At 41.4% G+C, this 18,652-nt stretch overlaps 1 protein-coding gene across 1 annotated transcript in view; it reads right to left on the reverse strand.

Annotated features, from left to right (window-relative positions):
* Positions 1–18,652, reverse strand: part of TTF2 (transcription termination factor 2) — a 54,645-nt gene that overhangs the window by 10,950 nt on the left and 25,043 nt on the right. The window contains exons 11-22 of the mRNA XM_064282370.1: positions 17,442–17,592; positions 15,512–15,617; positions 10,747–10,928; positions 9,877–10,030; positions 9,484–9,575; positions 8,329–8,411; positions 7,417–7,550; positions 6,473–6,643; positions 5,233–5,291; positions 3,540–3,693; positions 2,739–2,821; positions 1,239–1,313 (exon numbers count right to left, since the gene is read on the reverse strand). Of these exons, the coding sequence (XP_064138440.1) occupies positions 1,239–1,313; positions 2,739–2,821; positions 3,540–3,693; positions 5,233–5,291; positions 6,473–6,643; positions 7,417–7,550; positions 8,329–8,411; positions 9,484–9,575; positions 9,877–10,030; positions 10,747–10,928; positions 15,512–15,617; positions 17,442–17,592 (1,444 nt within the window). The remainder of the gene's footprint in view (positions 1–1,238; positions 1,314–2,738; positions 2,822–3,539; positions 3,694–5,232; positions 5,292–6,472; positions 6,644–7,416; positions 7,551–8,328; positions 8,412–9,483; positions 9,576–9,876; positions 10,031–10,746; positions 10,929–15,511; positions 15,618–17,441; positions 17,593–18,652) is intronic.

Consider the following 18,652-nt stretch of genomic DNA (forward strand, 5'->3'; position numbering starts at 1 on the left):
TTGTGAGAGACGTTTAGTAAATAAAACTAAAGGTCCTGATATGTGGAAAGTGAGAAGAAAGAGGGAGGAGTCTAGTTTCTGGCTATGTGATTAGATGAACAGTGATACTAATAAACTCAAAGAATACAGATTTGAGGTGATGAAAGAAATTTATTTGTGACATTTTGAGTCCCTGGAGCACAGAATAACACTTGCTACATAGTGGCTGCTCAATAGGTATTTATTTGCTGAATGAGATGAATAAACAGTAGTAGGAGAATATGTAGACACCCAGATTCAGATGTCTAGCAGGGATTTGGAGACCTTGGTCTGCAGTTTAGGAGACCTTGAAACTGATACAGATTTTGGACTTAATGGAGGGAACAGGATTATTAAGGAAGGGGAACACAGAGTAAGCTAAGAAGAGGGCTGAAGACAGAGGACAACTAACATAATCACTGAACTTGGCAAATTTTGGAAGCTGTTGGTGTCCCTTAACAAGAGCAATTTCAGTACAGCAACAGGGGTGAAAGCCAGTTTGCAGAGGCTGAGGAAAGAACGGGAGGTAAGCAAGTAAAGACAGACAGTAATGTCTAATTCTTCAGGAAACTTGGCCATGAAAAGGAAGGAGAAAAACAGGGCCATAGTTAGAGTGAAGTATAGCATTAAGGCAGGTTTTACTGTTTTTGAAGAGAGGAGAGTCCTAAGTATAAGGAGACTCTACAGAATAACTAGCCTTTTTTACTCTTCAAAAATATCAATATAAAACAAAAGGAAAAAAGGAGGCACTGTCCCAGATTAAAGGAAATTAAAAAGAGTCATGACAACAGAATGCTACAAAGAATTTGGAATTTTCTTTTGCTATGAAGGACATCATTGGGGTAATTGGCAAAATCTCAGTAAAGTCTATAGATCAGATAATAATATTGTGCCTATATTAACATCCTGATTTTGATAATATTTCTGCAGCTATCTAAGAGAATGACTGTCTTCTTTAAGCTATCTTGAAAATGGTTTCTTTCAAGCTACTCTAAGACAGAGCTCACTATTATATAAGACCTTGTTCTTTGTTTGAAGGGACCATCTCTGAAGTTACTCCCAAACTGCTCTCATTTCCATCCTGTGGCCAAGGAGAGTATGCCTCAGGAGCATCACTAGAAAAGTGATCAACAAATATTTTACATTCTATTAAAACACAACTGAAGAAAGGCTTTCCTGAAGGCGGAAGTTGGGAAGGGTCCTGGGAGACCTTTACTTACTTGTGTATAACAACATCTTTCTGCTGTCCTACTCGGTAAATTCGGTCACAAGCTTGCTCTTCAAGTGATGGATTCCTATTAGAAGAGGGTAAAGCTCAAAGGTACTGGCATCCTAGACCAGGGATCGGCAAACTACAGTCCATAGGCCAAATCTAGCCTGCATCCTGTTTTTGTATGACTTGTGAGCTAAAAACAGTTGTTATGTTTTTAAGGGATGGTAAACGAAAAATGCAAAAAACGAAGATTATGTGACAGAAACCTGTATTGTCTGCAAAGCCTAAAAGATTTACCAGCTGGCCTAAAACATTTACAGAAAAAGTTTGCCAACCACTGTCCTAGGTGCCTAGCAAAGGTTAGTGTCAGACACCTTCTTGACCTTTAATGAGAAGAACTGGGTCAGATTGCTAAGGGTTACTCTTTGCTCAATCACCACGTGCTGCATCTAAGCAACTGAGGTGACACTTACCCCTTGAGCCCAGTCACTAACCAGCCAGACGACCTGGGGCAAGTCATCTAACCTCAACTCTTTAGGCTTCAGATTTCTACTTGGAAAACGGGAGGGCTGGCTAAAGGATCTCAAATACATTTTTCAACTTTAATATTCTATGATTCAACTAAGTAGTCTGAATCTGTTCCCTTCTTCATAAATTCTCATTTGATCAGCTCCGAACTAGTTTCTCATTTTACGTCTTCGAGATCCTGGGTAATGTTTCTCCATTTCAGAAAACAGCATATTTCTCACCATACATTCCCAGTGTGCTTTCCTCACTCACATGTACGGGGGGAGTCCCAAGAACAGTAAGACCTAAACACATTCTCTCCAAAGATAATGACAGTTTGGCCTGTTTGAACCAATCTGGGCTGCTTGGAGACTTAGACAAATGGCAATCCCCAGCACCAGTGCCATCTATGATTGGCTTAACTGGAAAACCAGAAATTGGGATTAATGAGATTTTCACATAGCACCACACTCACTCATTCTTCTCATATCCAGGAAGGATGCTGTTATGCTCCTGGAGTTGATGCCGCGTGCAGTGAGACCAGAGGCTATATATGTTAAGTTTACTTTTAATATAATTAGAAAACTGATTGGCCTTTGCCTTTAGGAATAAGGCTTCCCCTTGATCTCCAAGGCTGACATTTTCTTGGATCTCAACAAATATGTCTGGAATGTAGTATTCTGGAGAAGAGGTAAACTGAGAGGTATTAGCTCTTCGCCATGAGGAAAAGCTCTACTTCCAGTTTCTATGGAAACAGATGTTAGGTTAACACTAAAATGATTGCACTATTTTAAGTAGTCATTTAAAGTCTTGCTTAGGGATTCAAGGAAGTCAGCTGTTTAAATCTGTAGCTATATACATATATATACATATATGCATGGAGGCATTTCTACAACGAAAAAAAGAGCACATTGAACATACGTATGTCCCTACTGCTCCTCTGGCCCCCCTGCTCTCCCTCCTATGTCATGACAACTCAAGAAAACTCCAGAATAGTTACCAGTGCATGTCAAGAAGAAAGAGATGGTTTCCTCCAGTCAAGTTCAGACCAACACCTCCAGCCAAGAGAGAGATTAGCATAACCTTCAAAAGGAAGAATACCATTAACTTTATATAAACTTGATCTCATAAAAACATCTCTTCTTCTGTCTCAGGTTCAAGCCCAAGATCAATGCAAATAAGCAGTGAGTTCCTATTAAGTTTCCTTCTGCTGTCATTGTAACACACTGTTTTTTGAAATTTTAATATTCCGCCTCCCACGTGTCACCTTTGAGACGATTCGCACTTCACTTTTTTGTGAGTCAAACTCAAAAAAATAATTGTGTGCCTGCCGAAATATATGAATATTACAATCTAGAGCACTGGGGTGGTTAGCTCGGTAACTTTGCCATTAACCAAATTGTCTATACCATCAGTCCTCCCTTTTCCTACTGCTAAAATGATTCTCCTGCCTTCCCTCAACTAATGACTTTCAAATTCTTATCATCCACAATTGTGTGACTTTGTTCATCCATTTCTCTCCGTATTTCCTCCTATCAAAAGTCCACCTATCCTTCCAGGCTCATCTCAAACGTTGCCTCCACCACAAAGATTCTCTTGATCCTAATCACTTTTGATCTCATTCTCCTTTTCGTCCTCATATTTTATTCTCTTTAGATAATCTGTATACTTTGATATGTGTTCCAAAAATTACAAAGACTGTAAATATTTTTAAATTGAGTTGTTACATTATGACTCTCTATGCAGAAAACTGAGAACAATTTTCTCTTAATTAAAAAACTCTGATGTGACCCACACATACCTGTGGACCCCTAGAATGATTGTTGAATGCCTCAGTCAAGTCTATTCTCTCTTTGGGGTTGACAGAGCCATCAATGGTGGCGTAAGTCACTCCATGCCTCTTAAGGTGCAAAGCTACAACTTTCAGCAGGCTGGTCCATTGAGAGACAATGACACTGGGAGGAAGAGAAAAAATTAAAAAATCAAACCCACCAAGAACAGATTAAACTAATTCATCTGCAGGGCTTTAACGCCCCTGTTATTCTTAAGACTTTTCAGTCATCAAATGTAATAGAGGAAAGGCCTTCTATTACCTAAGGGAAAACTGTACACACTTAGGTCACGTTATAAGATTATACTGCATCTAGTTTTTTCTAGATCCATTCTACAGTTTTTCTATTTTTTTTTTTTTTACCAGACTAAATCAAGTCAGAATAAAGTGGGGGCCAGACTAAAGCCACGACTGCAGCCAACTGTAATTTGGGGACATTGTACTCACCCAGAGATCTGTGGCCCTGCAGAAAAGGGATACAGACCACCCTCCCTTTGTGGCCAGAACTCCAAGCTGCTGGCTTCTCTACTCACCCCATGCCCAACCATGTTTTGAAGTTTGTTTTAGACTGAAATATTTCATATATCCAAATGCAGATGTACAAAATATATGTAAAGTAACAAATAACAGAACGAACCTCCTCACATCCATGTACCCAGCTTGAGAACATTATCAGCACTTCTGAGGCCCCTATCTGATCACACCCCTCTACTTTTAAATGCTTCTTCAGATGCTTAGCTTATCCTGAACCTCCAGAGATCTCCTTCCAATCTGTGCCACAAATATTTCAATTAGAAATCAGAGGGAATTTGTGTTACAACCTTAGTGTTTTCTGCTGAGCATGACTCAAGGTTCTTGATATAAACAGCTGAGATTTATAACTATCAGCAGTATCTTAGTTATTTCTTATTGTTAGGTGCCATCAAATTGGTTCCAACTCATAGCAATCCTATGAACAACAGAACAAAACACCACCCGCTCCTGCACCATCCTCAAAATCATTGCTATGCTTGAGTCCATTGTTGCAGCCACTGTGTCAATCCATCTCATGGATGGTCTTCTTCTTTTTCGTTATTTAGTGCTGCTAAACCAGAAATACCACAAATGGATGGATTTAACAAACAGAAACTTATTTTTTCACAGTTTAGGAGGCTAGAAGTTCGAATTCAGGGTGCCAGCTTTAGCAGAAGGCTTTCTGGCTCTTCAGCTTATTTCCTGGTTCCTTCAAGATCTCCATGGTGGCTTGGCATCAATCTTCCCCCATCTTTGCTTGCTCATTTAATCTCTTTTATAAATCTCAAGACACACCCTACACTAATCCTGCCTCATTAACACAACAAAGATAACCCATTTCCAAATAGGATTATAACCACAGGATTAAAAACAACCATTGCCACTGAGTCCATTCCGACTCACCAAGACCCTACAGGACAGAACAGAACTGCTCCACAGAGTTTCCAAGGAGCGGCTAGTAGATTCCAACTGCTGACCTTTTGGTTAGTAAGCAAGCTATTAACCACTGCACCACCAGGGCTCTACCACAGGGAGAGGTCAGGATTTACAACACATATTTTTTTGAGGACCAATTCAGTCCATAACAAGCCGCATGAAATTTTCTTACTTAATCACAACCAATACTTGGAAAATGAAATAATGTATTTACCTCTTCTGGGACCCTGAATTTCTTCGGATTGCCTCCAATTCTGCCAACAGAGATGATATCTGGGAAAATGTTACATTAGCATATGTAGGTTTAAGCAAATTCATTTGTCTCCACCTTTTCTACGCTGAATTACTGCAACAGTCCGCTAGATGGTCTCTCCGATCCTAGTGTTATCTCTCTCTATTCCAGAGGGCTATTTCTAAAATGCATGTTTGTCCTTTTGTTCCCCTGGCTGAAGTCCCTTCAGTGGCTTCCTACTAAGGATAATGTCCAAACTCCTTAACATGACCTACCAGCTCCCTACTGCTCTGGTCTCTGCTTACTTCTCTGGCCTCATCTCTCAGTGAGTCTCTTCAAGCTCGATGCTCTAATCACACCAAAAGTCTTCCTCTAATAAGCCATGCTTTCTTTCATCTTTGCCCATCTTATTCCTTCTTGCCTAGAACACCATTACATGGCAGCTTAATGTCACTTCTTCCTGGAGGTCCCCCCCAACTTCCAAAGTCTGGGTGAGGCAGGAGCCCTCACTGCCTACATGCTACTATAGAATCTTCTGTTTCTACTGTCAGGGTCTTCATCACACTGAACATTAACTGCTTATGAGTCACCTCTTGCTTCCACTACTTGAGATGCTTCGAGGAGCCAGAAACAGCCCATCTCTGGTTGATGACTGTACCCCTAGCACCTAGCGCACTGCTAGAACACAGAAGGTCCTATCCTAATATTTACATAAGGAGAAAGTAAAAGAGCTTTGCCCACTTTCAAGTCTGCTCCAAATATTGTTGAAGAGGAGCTTTCTAGACTAAGGAACACTTGCTAAAGCTTCCAAACAAGCTCTCCGGGTATTTAACAAAAACCCTCACTCAGATATATGACTAGTCTCCTGCCTCTGTTGCTTTCCTTTAAGGCTCGCCCTAAACAAACCACCCACTCACTTAGCCCCATCCTTAGCATAAGCCTGGTATACTCCTTTCCCAGTAACCCATCACAGAAAATCTGTCTTGAAGCTGAGGCTGTACCAAATCAGTCTCTGAAGGCCCAACTTATCATAAGGATTTGGATTATTTGTGAAATAAAACGAGGCTTTAAGACTGCAGGGAGAATCTGATCAGCTAAAATCTAATAGTTCTCACTCTCCCATCAAATGGCCATACCAGCTTGGACACAGGAGGCCCTCTCAAACAGGAACACGTGCAAGAAATCGAAGTCTCTCTAACTAGACTAAAGGTGACGACAATACCTTAGTGCTCTCCCTTGTGTCTTCGAAAAGCTCCACCTTGAAGGATGTGCCATTCATGCAAACCATGGAAGATGACTCTGAGCTGTGGAGTTCAGACAGGGTCAATGCACTGAGCTGCTCTTCCAGGGAAAGGACGAGGCCTTCTCTACTCAGTTCTGTTGGATCCAAGGCCTGGGCAAAACAAAGACAGGAGAGGGGAGCAGATGGGAAGTTAAGGGAGCAAGTCACATTACCTGCTGATGAAGTGCTGCTTGCTTAACACTTTATACAACAAAACACTTTGTAATTTAGCATCAGAAACTCTGCAGAGAAACCTGATTCAAGTGTCATCTTGCAAGTTTACTTTTTTACCAGACTAAAGATAAACCAAATGATAGACGTTTTAAAGCTTTGCCAGACAGACTACATGATCATTCTATTATTCCCACCTGGAACAATACAGTCAATTAAGCTATTATACATTACTACAGAGCCTCAAAAGCATAACATACTCCCCCGAATTATGGACATGTCTCTCTCCAATATAAAGGCACCTTTTCAATGTGTATTTTTTATGAATACCTGTGTTTTCATATCTAGACTTAAAAGTCCTAATACTGGCCCAAAGCAGAAAACACTAATAACTGAGTTAGCTTTATGACATTCTGAAATACCAAAGCATTTATAAATGGTTTCTTTTTTAACAAAATGCCATTTTCCATTCTAAAATAAGTTTATAAGCAAAACAAATAAAACAAATAACCATAAAGCACTGTTCTAGACACTATGGGAATTATCAAGATTAACATAAAGTAAAATAAGCAAACCCCCCTCTTCCCCACCCCATCAAGAAAAAAATCCCCAAACACCATTTTCCTTGATCTAGAAGACGGGCTCACAGTTGCAGGAGACTGAAATGGCCTTCTCAGATGACCGTACGACAGTATGCTACGTGCTTTTCTTACCGACTTCAGTAAAGACAGATGGCAGCAACACTGACGGAGTCTCAGCAACTGCGACAATATGTGGACGGTGCTGGATCTCGGAGAGTCTGCCGCTACCGAGTTTCCAGGCCCACTGTATCCAAACTCTTGTTCCACTTCCATGAGGGAAAACAGACCACGAGAAATAATACAGGATTTATAAAAGAATAATAGGTGGAAGAACTGAATGAGGCTGTTTGTTTCATCTGAGATTCAACAATATTGTTATAACTCACTTCTCCACTAACCCTGGTGGTATGGTGGTTAAGTGCTATAGCTGTTAACCATAAAGGTCAGTAGTTCAAATCCACCAGGTGCTCCTTGGAAACTCTATGGGGCAGTTTTTCTTTGTCCTATCAGGTCACTATGAGTTGGAATCGACTTGACGGCAACGGCTTTGGTTTTTTGGTTTTCTGTATCAACCAAGAATTAAGCCAAATGAAATACTGGTTTTCATTATAGACTTGTTGTTGTTAGGTGCAATTAAGTCAATTTCTGACTCACAGCGACCCCATATGACAGAGCAGAACTGCCCCATAGGGTTTTCTAGGCTGTAGTCTTTAAAGGAGCAGATTGCCAGGTCTTTCTCCTACAGAGCTGCTACGTGGGTTTGAACAGCCAACCTTTCGGTTAGCAGCTGAGAGCTTAACCACCGCACTACCAGGACCCTCTTCAGAAACCTAATTGTGTTTTAATAAAGCGAGTATAGATAATAATTAAAAAACAGTTCAGATCACCAGATCTGGTGCCTAGCAAATCTGTATATTTCACTTTGATTCGAGGTTCTTGGCTAAGGTCAAGTCTCTGATACCAAGAATTCACAATCTAATATTTCTGTCATTTTACTAAATCGGAATCCCCATTTTCATAAGCAGTCAGTCTCCCATTGCTTACCTTTACTGAAGGGATTATCAGGGCTTCTTCCATACTGGTGGTCCCCGTTTTCATGTCTTTTTAGATAAGACTGCAGAGCTGACCTGCCTCAGACCAAAAGACAATATGCATGCATAATGGTCTCCAGGATTAAATAAGTTTACAAATGTTACTGTTTGTGCATGGAGCAGGACTTTGGCAAAGTATAGACACGAGCTTGTTAAATGATACCAAAATAACAGCAAGCATTCGTCAAAGGTTGTGAAAAAGAAGTCATTATTTAAAACACCAAATCTTTTTTTTTTAATGAGCTAATAATAAACCAAAAAACCAAACCCATTGCTATCGAGTCGATTCCAACTCACAGTGATCCTACAGGACAGAGCAGAACTGCCCCATAGGGTTTCCAAGGAATGGCTGGTAGTTTCAAACTGTCAACCTTTTACTTAGCAGCCAAATGTGTACCACTGTGCCACCAGGGCTCCATAATAATAAACATAAGGCATAAAAAGAGAAGGAAAAAACGGTATTCACATTGGAAGTGAGAGTGAGAGTACCAAGTGGAAGAGAGTAACTCTGAAGTCTGGGAAAGGCAAGAGTCCTAGAGCAAGTGCAAAGAGCCAATGACATGAAGGATTACAGAGCAGGTTTTTTTTAAGCTCCGGCGAGATGCTAAATGACAAGATGTTGTTAGATGCCATTAGATTGGTTCTGATTCATAGCCACCCTATAGGACAGAGTAGAATTGCCCCATACGTTTTCCAAGGAGCAGCTGGTGGATTCAAACAGCCAAGCTTTTTGGTTAGCAGCTGAGCTCTTAACCACTGTGCCACCAGGGCTCCATGAATGACAAGATAAAGAGATGTAATTTCCCAGGACAGCCCCACAAGGACCAGACAGATGTGGTGCACGGTGCCCACACCCTAGGACTTCCATGCAAGGAAGCCAATGGGAGAACAGGGTCAAAAGCCTTCAATGTGTATATGAGACAGATTTGGGCCAGGGAGGGAGGAAAGAAGTAAAAAAGGGGGTAAAAAAGGAAAACCAATGCCCAAGGAATCAATAATACCACAAATACAGTTATAGGAAACTTGACCCTCAACTCATCACCAAGCAAAAACAGGAAGAAAACAACAAACCATCTGAAAAGGTGCTTCTGCACTGCACTGTACACACCTTGATCGTGCAAAAAGGACATTGTAAACAGTCTCTTCATCTTCTGAAAGCTTTAACTTGTGCAACTGAAATTTACGCAGGGGCAGCATCACCTGGAAGAGTTTAAAAAAAAAAAGGGGCCAGCATGAAGCTATACAAATTAATTGAACATTATGAAGCAAATTCCCCATATCTCACACTAGAAATCTCATCAACCCTAAGACAGCAGCTTCCACCCTTCCCTAAATACAAGACTGCTACAACACACGGCACAGGACAGCAACTCTAGGGCCTCTTCATCAGGAAATTCAGAGGCTCCCGAAGCAAAGCAGATAGATGGCTGTTCAACCCCAGACAAGGACATGGCCATCTTCCTTCCCTGCTCTCCCCAGGGACAGGTATAAATAAGATTACCAAAGGTTTGCCAGTGGAGTCCAGCTGGTCCTTGGTTCTCCTCAGCAAAAGGCTCTTGGTTAAAATACTTAACCGTTCTCCTCCTTTCTTTGAACCATTGTCAACCTGACTCTTCCACAGATTAAATTCATCAAATGGAGAACAACGGAGAAATCTTTTTTTTGTCGGGGAAAAAGGGCAGAGAGTAGGGAAGGAGAGGTATGGAAAGATGAAAAAGTAAGACATAAGATGAAAAACCAATCAGATTTTCTGTTACAGCTGTCATCCAATCATCTTTAAAAATTAATTTCATAGCAAAGCTCTGTTAGGCAGATCAAAAGGATCCAAGTCAGTAATGAAAACCACATTATAAAAACGTGAGTTTTTCCATTAACAATATCCACATCGTCGCAACAGGACATATAACCCATAGTTAGAATTTATTCCAAAAGCTTCAAAGGGTAGCAAAAAAATTCTAAATCCTCTCACGGGCTGAATAAAAATAAAAGGACGTATTTCAAAATCAGCACTCTTTTCTGTTCGCTTCAAATAAATTGTAGCCCTGACCCCAGGCCATATGTTTTAAAGCAGAAATCACCCAAAAACATTCACTCGACTGAAGACAAATTTTGCTCCCTTTAATGCAAACTGTCCTATATTTTTGCACATAAAGCAGCTAGATGTAATCAAAGTACTGTATCAGCCAGTCAATCAACAGATATTTTCTCATGGATATTAATACTTTTGTTCTTTAAAGGCTGACTGGCTTGTCATCTGCTAAACAAGAAAATTTGGCACACACTGGAGCTGTATGAGGAGATATGAAATAATTAGGAAGGGTTAGGTTACTGACAAGGTTCACATTTACATAATCCTACAGAGTTTACTCACTTCAGCAGGGAGTACATGTCCAACAGGTTGTTCTGAATGGGGGTCCCAGTGACAGCCCAACGGGCACAGGCTTGTAGCTTACACACAGCAACGGAAGCCTGCACTCGGGGGTTCTTAATATTGTGAGCTTCATCCAATATGATTCGAGCCCAGACTATGCGAAGTAAAGGTGTTGAGATACCCTGGAGGGAAGATGAGTGAAATCAATTCAACAACAGCACGGGAAAACTGTACACATGCTCAAATCGATCAGGTGAAAAACAAGTATTGAGGACTCTCTCTTACCTTCAAATGTGAGGGCTCCTATCAGGTAAACAGAGTAAGAGTTAAAAAACTAGGAGAAGAAACTCTTAACAGGTACCAATAAAAAAGTCACTTGAGAGTCCAAGTCCTTGAGGTTAAGGTACCTCAGAGTAAAATGTCTTCTAATTTGAATTTTCACTTACTCCCTCAATACCTTTTGAGCAATATCTATGGGCTGGAAGTACACTAGTTGTTAAGATTGCAAATTCATTCATTCAACAAATTATTTACTGAATTTTATTGAATTTACTAAAATTCACTCAACATTTACTAAAAGTCTACTTTTATATGTAAGATGCTAAACCAGACGTAAAGGACAATTTCTACTCTCAAGAGTTCAATCTAGTAGGGGAGAAAAACAAGTATAAAGATAATCAGAATATGGTGTGTATATAATAAATTCAGCTGGATTATTTAATCCATGACAGTAGTCAATCTTGTTCACTGCTGTATCTCTAATACCTGAAATAGCACCTGGCTTGTAGTATTGTTAGGTGCTCTTGAGTTGATTTTCGACTTACAGCGACCCCACGTGATTGAGTAGAACAGCCCCATTGGGTTTTCTTGGCTGTAATCTTTATAGAAGCAGGTCACTAGGTCTTTCTCCTCATGGAGTTGCTGAGTGGTTTGAACTGTCAACCTTTTGGTTAGCAGCCAAGTGCTTAACCACTGCACCACCAGGGCTCCTTGGCTCCTAGTTGATACAACTCAATATTTGCTGAATAAATGGAGTGTTCTGTCACACTTAAACACAGGGTGCTACGAAAGGCATTCAACCAAATGAGAGGACCGTGGAAAGGGAGTGGTCCAGAAAGGACTCTTGAAGCAGGTAAAAACAAATTAGACTGTGAGAAGCAGGCAGAAAGCATTTCAGTCAAAGGGAGAACAAAGACAAAATAATGTGACAGGGTATGGCAAAACTACAATTCCTTGGTAAGAACGAGCATGAATGAGGTGCCACGGGGGGGCCGGGCACAGGGGAGTAAAGGGGCATGCAGACTAAGGGAAAGATGATAAAAATCCCAATGTATCATATAAAGGGATGTGGATTTTATCCCAAAAGCAATGGGGAATTGAGAAACCTGAAAAGTTTATTATCTGCAGGAAGTCAGAATTACTCTTAAGTGAAAAACATGTTCTAGAGACTCCCACAAACACAGAAATCTGTGAATATTCATTCTATTGCACTAACAATAAAAACATACGCAAAAGATTAGTTCTTGGAACAACACTACTTTCAGGGGAAAAAGGCTCCAAAATAATTATGCAACAAAGCCTCTATGCTATATAACTGAGAATACCCTGGATCTGCTAGCAAATATTCAGGTCTTTTCCTGTGGTTATCATCTAGCTGCTGGCCCATTTGTAGCCCTATTATTTGCAACTTTTTCTGGGGGTGGAGGGGTGTAAAGGGTAAAAAGGGGAGGCTGGGATTGATGGATTAATACCAAAATTTTAGTATTAAAATACTAGCCTGCTGTTGTTGTTGTTAGGTGCTGTCGAGTCAGTTCTGACTCATAGCAACCCTACGTACAACAGAACGAAACACTGCCCAGTCCTGCGCCATCCCCACAATCATTGTTACACTTGAGCCCACTGTTGCAGCCGCTGTGTCAATCTGTCTCATTGAGGGTCTTCCTCTTTTTCACTGCCCTCTACTTTACCAATCATGATGTCCTTCTCTAGGGACTGATCCCACATGATAACATGTCCAAAGTATGTGAGACGTAGTCTTAACCATTCTTGCTTCTAAGGAGCATTCTGGTTGTACTTCTTCCAAGAGAGATTTGTTCCTTCTTTTGGCAGTCCATGGTATATTCAATATTCTTCCCTAACACAATTCAAAGGCATAAATTCTTCTCCAGTCTTCCCTATTCATCATCCAGCTTTCACATGCATGTGAGGCAACTGAAAACACCGTGGCATGCGTCAGGTGCGCCTTAGTCTTCAGGGTGACATCTTTGCTCTTCAACACTTTAAAGAGGTCCTTTGCAGCAGATTTACCCAATGAAATGCGTCTTTTGATTTCTCGACTGCTGCTTCCATGGCTGTTGATTGTGGATCCAAGTAAAATGAACTCCTTGACAACTTCAATCTTTTCTCCATTTATCATGATGTTGCTCATTGGTCCAGTTGTGAGGATTTTTGTTTTCTTTATACTGAAGGCTGTGGTCTTTGATCTGCATTAGTAAGTGCTTCAAGTCCTCTTCACTTTCAGCAAGCAAGGTTGTATTCATCCGCATAACACAGGTTGTTAATGAGTCTTCCTCCAATCCTGATGCCCCGTTCTTCATATAGTCCAGCTTCTCGTATTATTTGCTCAGCATACAGATTGAATAGGTATGTGAAAGGATACAACCCTGACGCACCCCTTTCCTGACTTTAAACCACTCATTATCCCTTGTTCTGTTCGAACAGCTGCCTCTTGATCTATGTACAGGTTCCTCACAAGTACATTAAGTGTCCTGGAATTCCTATTCTTCACAATGTTATCCATAATTTGTCATGATCCACACAGTCGAATGCCTTTGCATAGTCTGGTACTCTCTGCTTTCAGTCAGGATCCGTCTGGCATCAGCAATGATATCCCTGGTTCCACGTCCTCTTCTGAATCCAGCTTGAGTTTCTGGCAGTTCTCTGTTGATAAACTGCTGTAGCTGCTTTTGAATGATCTTCAGCAAAATTTTACTTGTGTGTGATATTAATGATATTGTCCTATAATTTCTGCATTCAGTTGGATCACCTTTCTTGGGAACAGGTATAAACATGGATCTCTTCCAGTCATTTGGCCAGGTAGCTGTCTTCCAAATTTCTTGGCACAGATGAGTGAGCACTTCCAGTGCTACATCCCTGTGCTGAAACATCTCAGCTGGTATTCTGACAATTCCTAGAGACCTGTTTTTTGCCAATACCTTCAGTGCAGTTTGGACTTCTTCCTTCAGTCCCATTGGTTCCTGATCATATGTTACCACCTTAAATGGCTGAACGTCCACCAATTCTTTTTGATATAGAGGCTTTGTGTATCCTTTCTATCTTCTTTTGATACTTCCTGCATCGTTTAATATTTTCCCCGTAGAATCCTTCAATACTGCGACTCCAGGCTTGAATTTTTTCTTCAGTTCTTTCAGCTTAAGAAATGCTGATCATGTTGTTCCCTTTTGGTTTTCTTTCTCCAGGTCTTTGCACATGTCGTTATAATACTTTACTGTCTTCTCAAGCCGCCCTTTGAAATCTTCTGTTCAGTTCTTTTACGTCATCATTTCTTCCTTTTGCTTTAGCTCTTCCATCTTGAAGAGCAAGTTTCAGGGTCTCTTCCGACATCCAGTTTGGTTTTTTCTTTCTTTCCTGTCTATGACCTCTTGCTTTCTTCATGTATGATGTCCCTGATGTCATTCCACAACTTGCCTGGTCTTCGTTGATTAGCATCCAATGCTACTAGCCTACACTACTACTCTACATACTAAATATAAAAAATATCAAAGAGTATATCTCAAATATTCTAAAATAAAAATTTCAACAAGTGAGGTTTTCCCATGTTCATGTGATTATTACCACAACTGCCATGTGGAAATTTCATTTTTCAAAAACAACTAAATATTGTTCCAAATCTCCACCTTTATCACTGAGGAAGTACAGTACAATGTATTACTTAATGTGGCCTTTCTTGCAATGGTCTTGTAACTCCCACCCAGGTGATTGGGTGGGACTGTGCAGATAGGTTAATTGTAGCCCACCAAGGGGATTGATCAGTTTTGGTATCTCGTGGTGCTTGAAATAAGCCATCCCAGAGGTGGGAAAGAGGGGAACCCACCAACATCAAGGAAGAACAGCCAGGAGCCAGCACATTTTTGGACCCAGGATCCCTGTGTTCAGAAGCTCCCGGAAGCAGGCGACCAAGAGAGAGAGCAAGCTATAACCCTGAAGATGGTGAGAAGTAGTGGTAAGAAAGACCCACGATACAGCAAGAAAACTAAGTGCCTCTAGGCACAGGCTGAGGGCCAAGGAGAGGCATGCCTGCGAGCAGTGTTGGGAAAAGGCTGTCCTGATGGAAGAACTGTATCCTTGAGTGTTCCTGAGCCAGAATTCTAACTGTTACTTCCCTAATAAACCCCTTAATTGTGAGTATGGTCTGTGAGTTCTGTGTGGCCACTGCAATGAATTATCAAACCCAGCAGAGAAGTAGAAAGTGCTGTGGGAAGGACAGCTGGTATCAGAATTAGTAAAGATGACAGAGAGAGGAAGCTTGTCTGGCCTCCAACTCATGGGAGTCAGCCTTGCGCTATTGATCCTGGTTCTCCTTCTCCGCTTGTGGGGTTGGTGGAGGTCAGACACTGCCCCCACACTGTTTTTACAGTGAGAGAACAGAGAAGAGACCTATTTATTTCTACAGGTGGAACATTTAGGACATTTCTGACTTCACAGGAAGGCAGTTTTGCTAACTGTGGCAGCCCCCAAGCCTCACCTCCCCACTGAGGCTTGCAGCCGGGACCTCGCCCTCTTGCTTCTTTGTGGGGACCTCCTTAGCCAGAAGGCTATAGGTAGTGATCACGATGTCATATGAGGAGAGGCTGCATAAAGACAACATGAAAAAAATGGTAAAAGATTCCTCCACGGACTCCAATAATGTAGAGTTAACCCTTCTGTATCAACGCATATGGCTGGAAGGACAGACGGCAGAATTTATTAGCTTACGTCCTTCATCCACACACACAATTTTGGAGAGGCAAATTTTATCCACTTGGCTTCCTTATCTCTCACCTCTGATCATTTTGAGCCTGCCCACTATAGCTAGAACAGCCTGTCTTCCCAAGCAAAACGTCAGCAGCTGGAATCCACCAGCCGCTCCTTGGAAACCCTATGGGACAGTTTTACTCTGTTCTGTATAGGGTTCCTATGAGTCAGAATCAACTTAATGGGAACAGGTTTTGGTTAGCAACTAATAAGCTCCTCTGGGTGGGGGCAAACCAAAAAGTTGGTGGTTCAAATCCATCCAGAGGTGCCCCCGAAGAAGGGCCTGGTTATCTACTTCTGAAAGACCACAGCCATTGAAACCCCTATGGAGCAAGTTCTACTCTGACACGGGGGAGTCGCCGTGAGTCAGAACTGACTTGATCGTAACTGGAAAAAAATATCAACTGATTAATGGTATTCTATCAAGATCTTTTAAAAGACTGGGCTGATTCCATTCATACTAACAAAAGAAACATGTGAAAAGGGGGAGTTCTGCTGCTACTTGTCTGACAACTGGGGTACCTCAGGTCCCCTCAAACCTGCTACTGACAAGCCAATTATGACTCACAGCAACCCTACAGGACAGAGTAGAACTGCCCCACAGTGTTTCCAAGGAGCACCTGGTGGATTTGAACTGCTAACATTTTGGCAGCTGAACTCTGAACCACTATGCCACCCGGGTTTCCAAGGTCTCCTTACATGGTAGCTTTTGTTGGATGTAGTGACAAAGACACACCAAAAAGACACCATTCTCTCAAGATGTATCTCTTAGTACAGAGTGAAAGCTGTTTGGTCTTGAGAACGAAAATCTGCCTCTGGTCTTCACAAATACTGCTGTGGTTATTAGCAGTCATGTTGGCCCCCCAACTCACGGTGACCCCATACACAACAGGATTGGACTATTGTGATCCACAGGACTTTCACTGGCTAATTTTTCAGAAGTTGATCACTAGGCCCTTCTTCCTAGTTTGTCTTAATCTAGAAGCTCTGTTGAAACCTGTTCAGCACCATAGCAACACACAAGCCTCCACTAACGGATGGGTGGTGGCTGCATTCGAGATGCATTAGCTGGGAATGGAACCCGGCTCTCCTGCATGGGAGGGGAGAATTCTACCACTGAACCACCGTCCCCTACAAGTATCACTGAAACCGAAACCCACTGCCATCACAGCAACCCTACAGGACAGAGTAGAACTGCCCCACAGGATTTCCAAGGCTGTAATCTTTATGGAAGCAGGCTGTCACACCTTTCTCCCATGGAACCGCTGGTGGGTTTGAACCAACAAACTTTTGGTTAGCAGCTGAGCACTTAACTCCTGTGCCACCTGTGCTCCTTACAAATACCATTAAACCCATGGCCATCAAGTCAATTCTGACTCATAGTAACCCTACAGGATATAGCAGAACTGCCCCATAGGGTTTCCAAGGAGCGGCTGGCAGATTCAAACTGCCGACCTTTTGGTTAGCAGCCAAGCTTTTAACCACTGTGCCACCAGGGCTCCAAATACCATTAAAATTAGCCCTGATTAAATAAATTCTCAGGGAGAGTGGATAGGTTCTAGGTGGTGTTCTTTCCTACCTGTCTCTACCAGTGAACGTCAATATGGTTCCTTAAGCCAAGCTGCCGAGCACCTCAAAGACTGCGGTATTTCTACACTTACACTTTTGCACGTTGATCCCGGTTTGGCCCATGATAGAGATAGACTCTCAGTTTGTTGAGGCTCACACATTTCTCTACCTCATTTTTCCAATGATGGATCAAGGAAGCAGGACAGATAATTAGTGTTCCTTGGGAAGTAAAGTTAGAGGACTCTTGAGAGGGGAAAAAAAAAAAAACAATCAACACCTACTTACATTCATTAACTTTAACTTTTTAAAGGCATTACCTGACTACATTATTCTTTCGATGAACATTTTTAACAACTGTTGCTCTTCCAACCAGAAGACACGGTCTTTTAAACCAAAACACTTAATTCTTTATTTTCTCCCATAAGAGTGTCAGACAAAGGGACAGCAGGCTACCGAGGGAGAGGACAGTGTCTTACACATGGCCCCAGTCTAAAAGGGCACTGCGCTTTCACTGAGTGGCCAGTAGACAGAGGCTGGATCATTTCCTAGCTAACGCTTCCAGAGTTGATTCAGGCTAGCATGACTAATTTTTCTGAAAATTATAACAATGTACATCCACACTAGAATATAAGTACAAAAACCCTTTTATAAAGTAAACAAACATTATTTTGGAAACAGTGATCGCTAGTACCATTGTGCCTCCACTAAATCAGCTGAGAACCGACGGCAATATCTTCTGATGTGTGTGTGTGTGTATGTGTGTGCGTGCGTACACATGCCTCTATTCAGCACAAGGACACAGGATCCAGCTGCAGCAGGGTTCATTAAAGGCCCTGAGAGTAGACAGCCACGGAGTTTTTTAGTTATCTAACCAAGTGAGATTGTATTTGTGTACACTGCAATTTATAAGTGCTGTGTCTATACCTAACACATCAGATCTTTACAAAATCTTTGTAAGATACTTAAATACAGTTATTAAATTTTAAAAGCATAGGTTGCGATGAGATAGAAATTATCTATAATCTTCCTGGTAATTTTCTTTCATGGCTGATGTGGAAAACAGCTCACTCTATGGTGGCTAAAAGCTGAACTTGTGATCTTCCTTAAAAATAATACTTTAATTTGGATCTACTCTGTAGTTATATTCTCAACATTAACAAAAATAATCATTACTGTGCTTAAACTAAGGCTCCCAGAGTTTTAGCTTTCTTCATAAATGTTTTTCCAATCTCAGGTCATGTTAAGTTTATGTTACAAGAGAAAAAAACTTATCACTTACGATTAGCACACACAGCATCAGAAA

This window comes from Loxodonta africana, chromosome 3 (assembly GCF_030014295.1).
Source record: "Loxodonta africana isolate mLoxAfr1 chromosome 3, mLoxAfr1.hap2, whole genome shotgun sequence".
NCBI classification, from domain to species: Eukaryota; Metazoa; Chordata; class Mammalia; order Proboscidea; family Elephantidae; genus Loxodonta; species Loxodonta africana.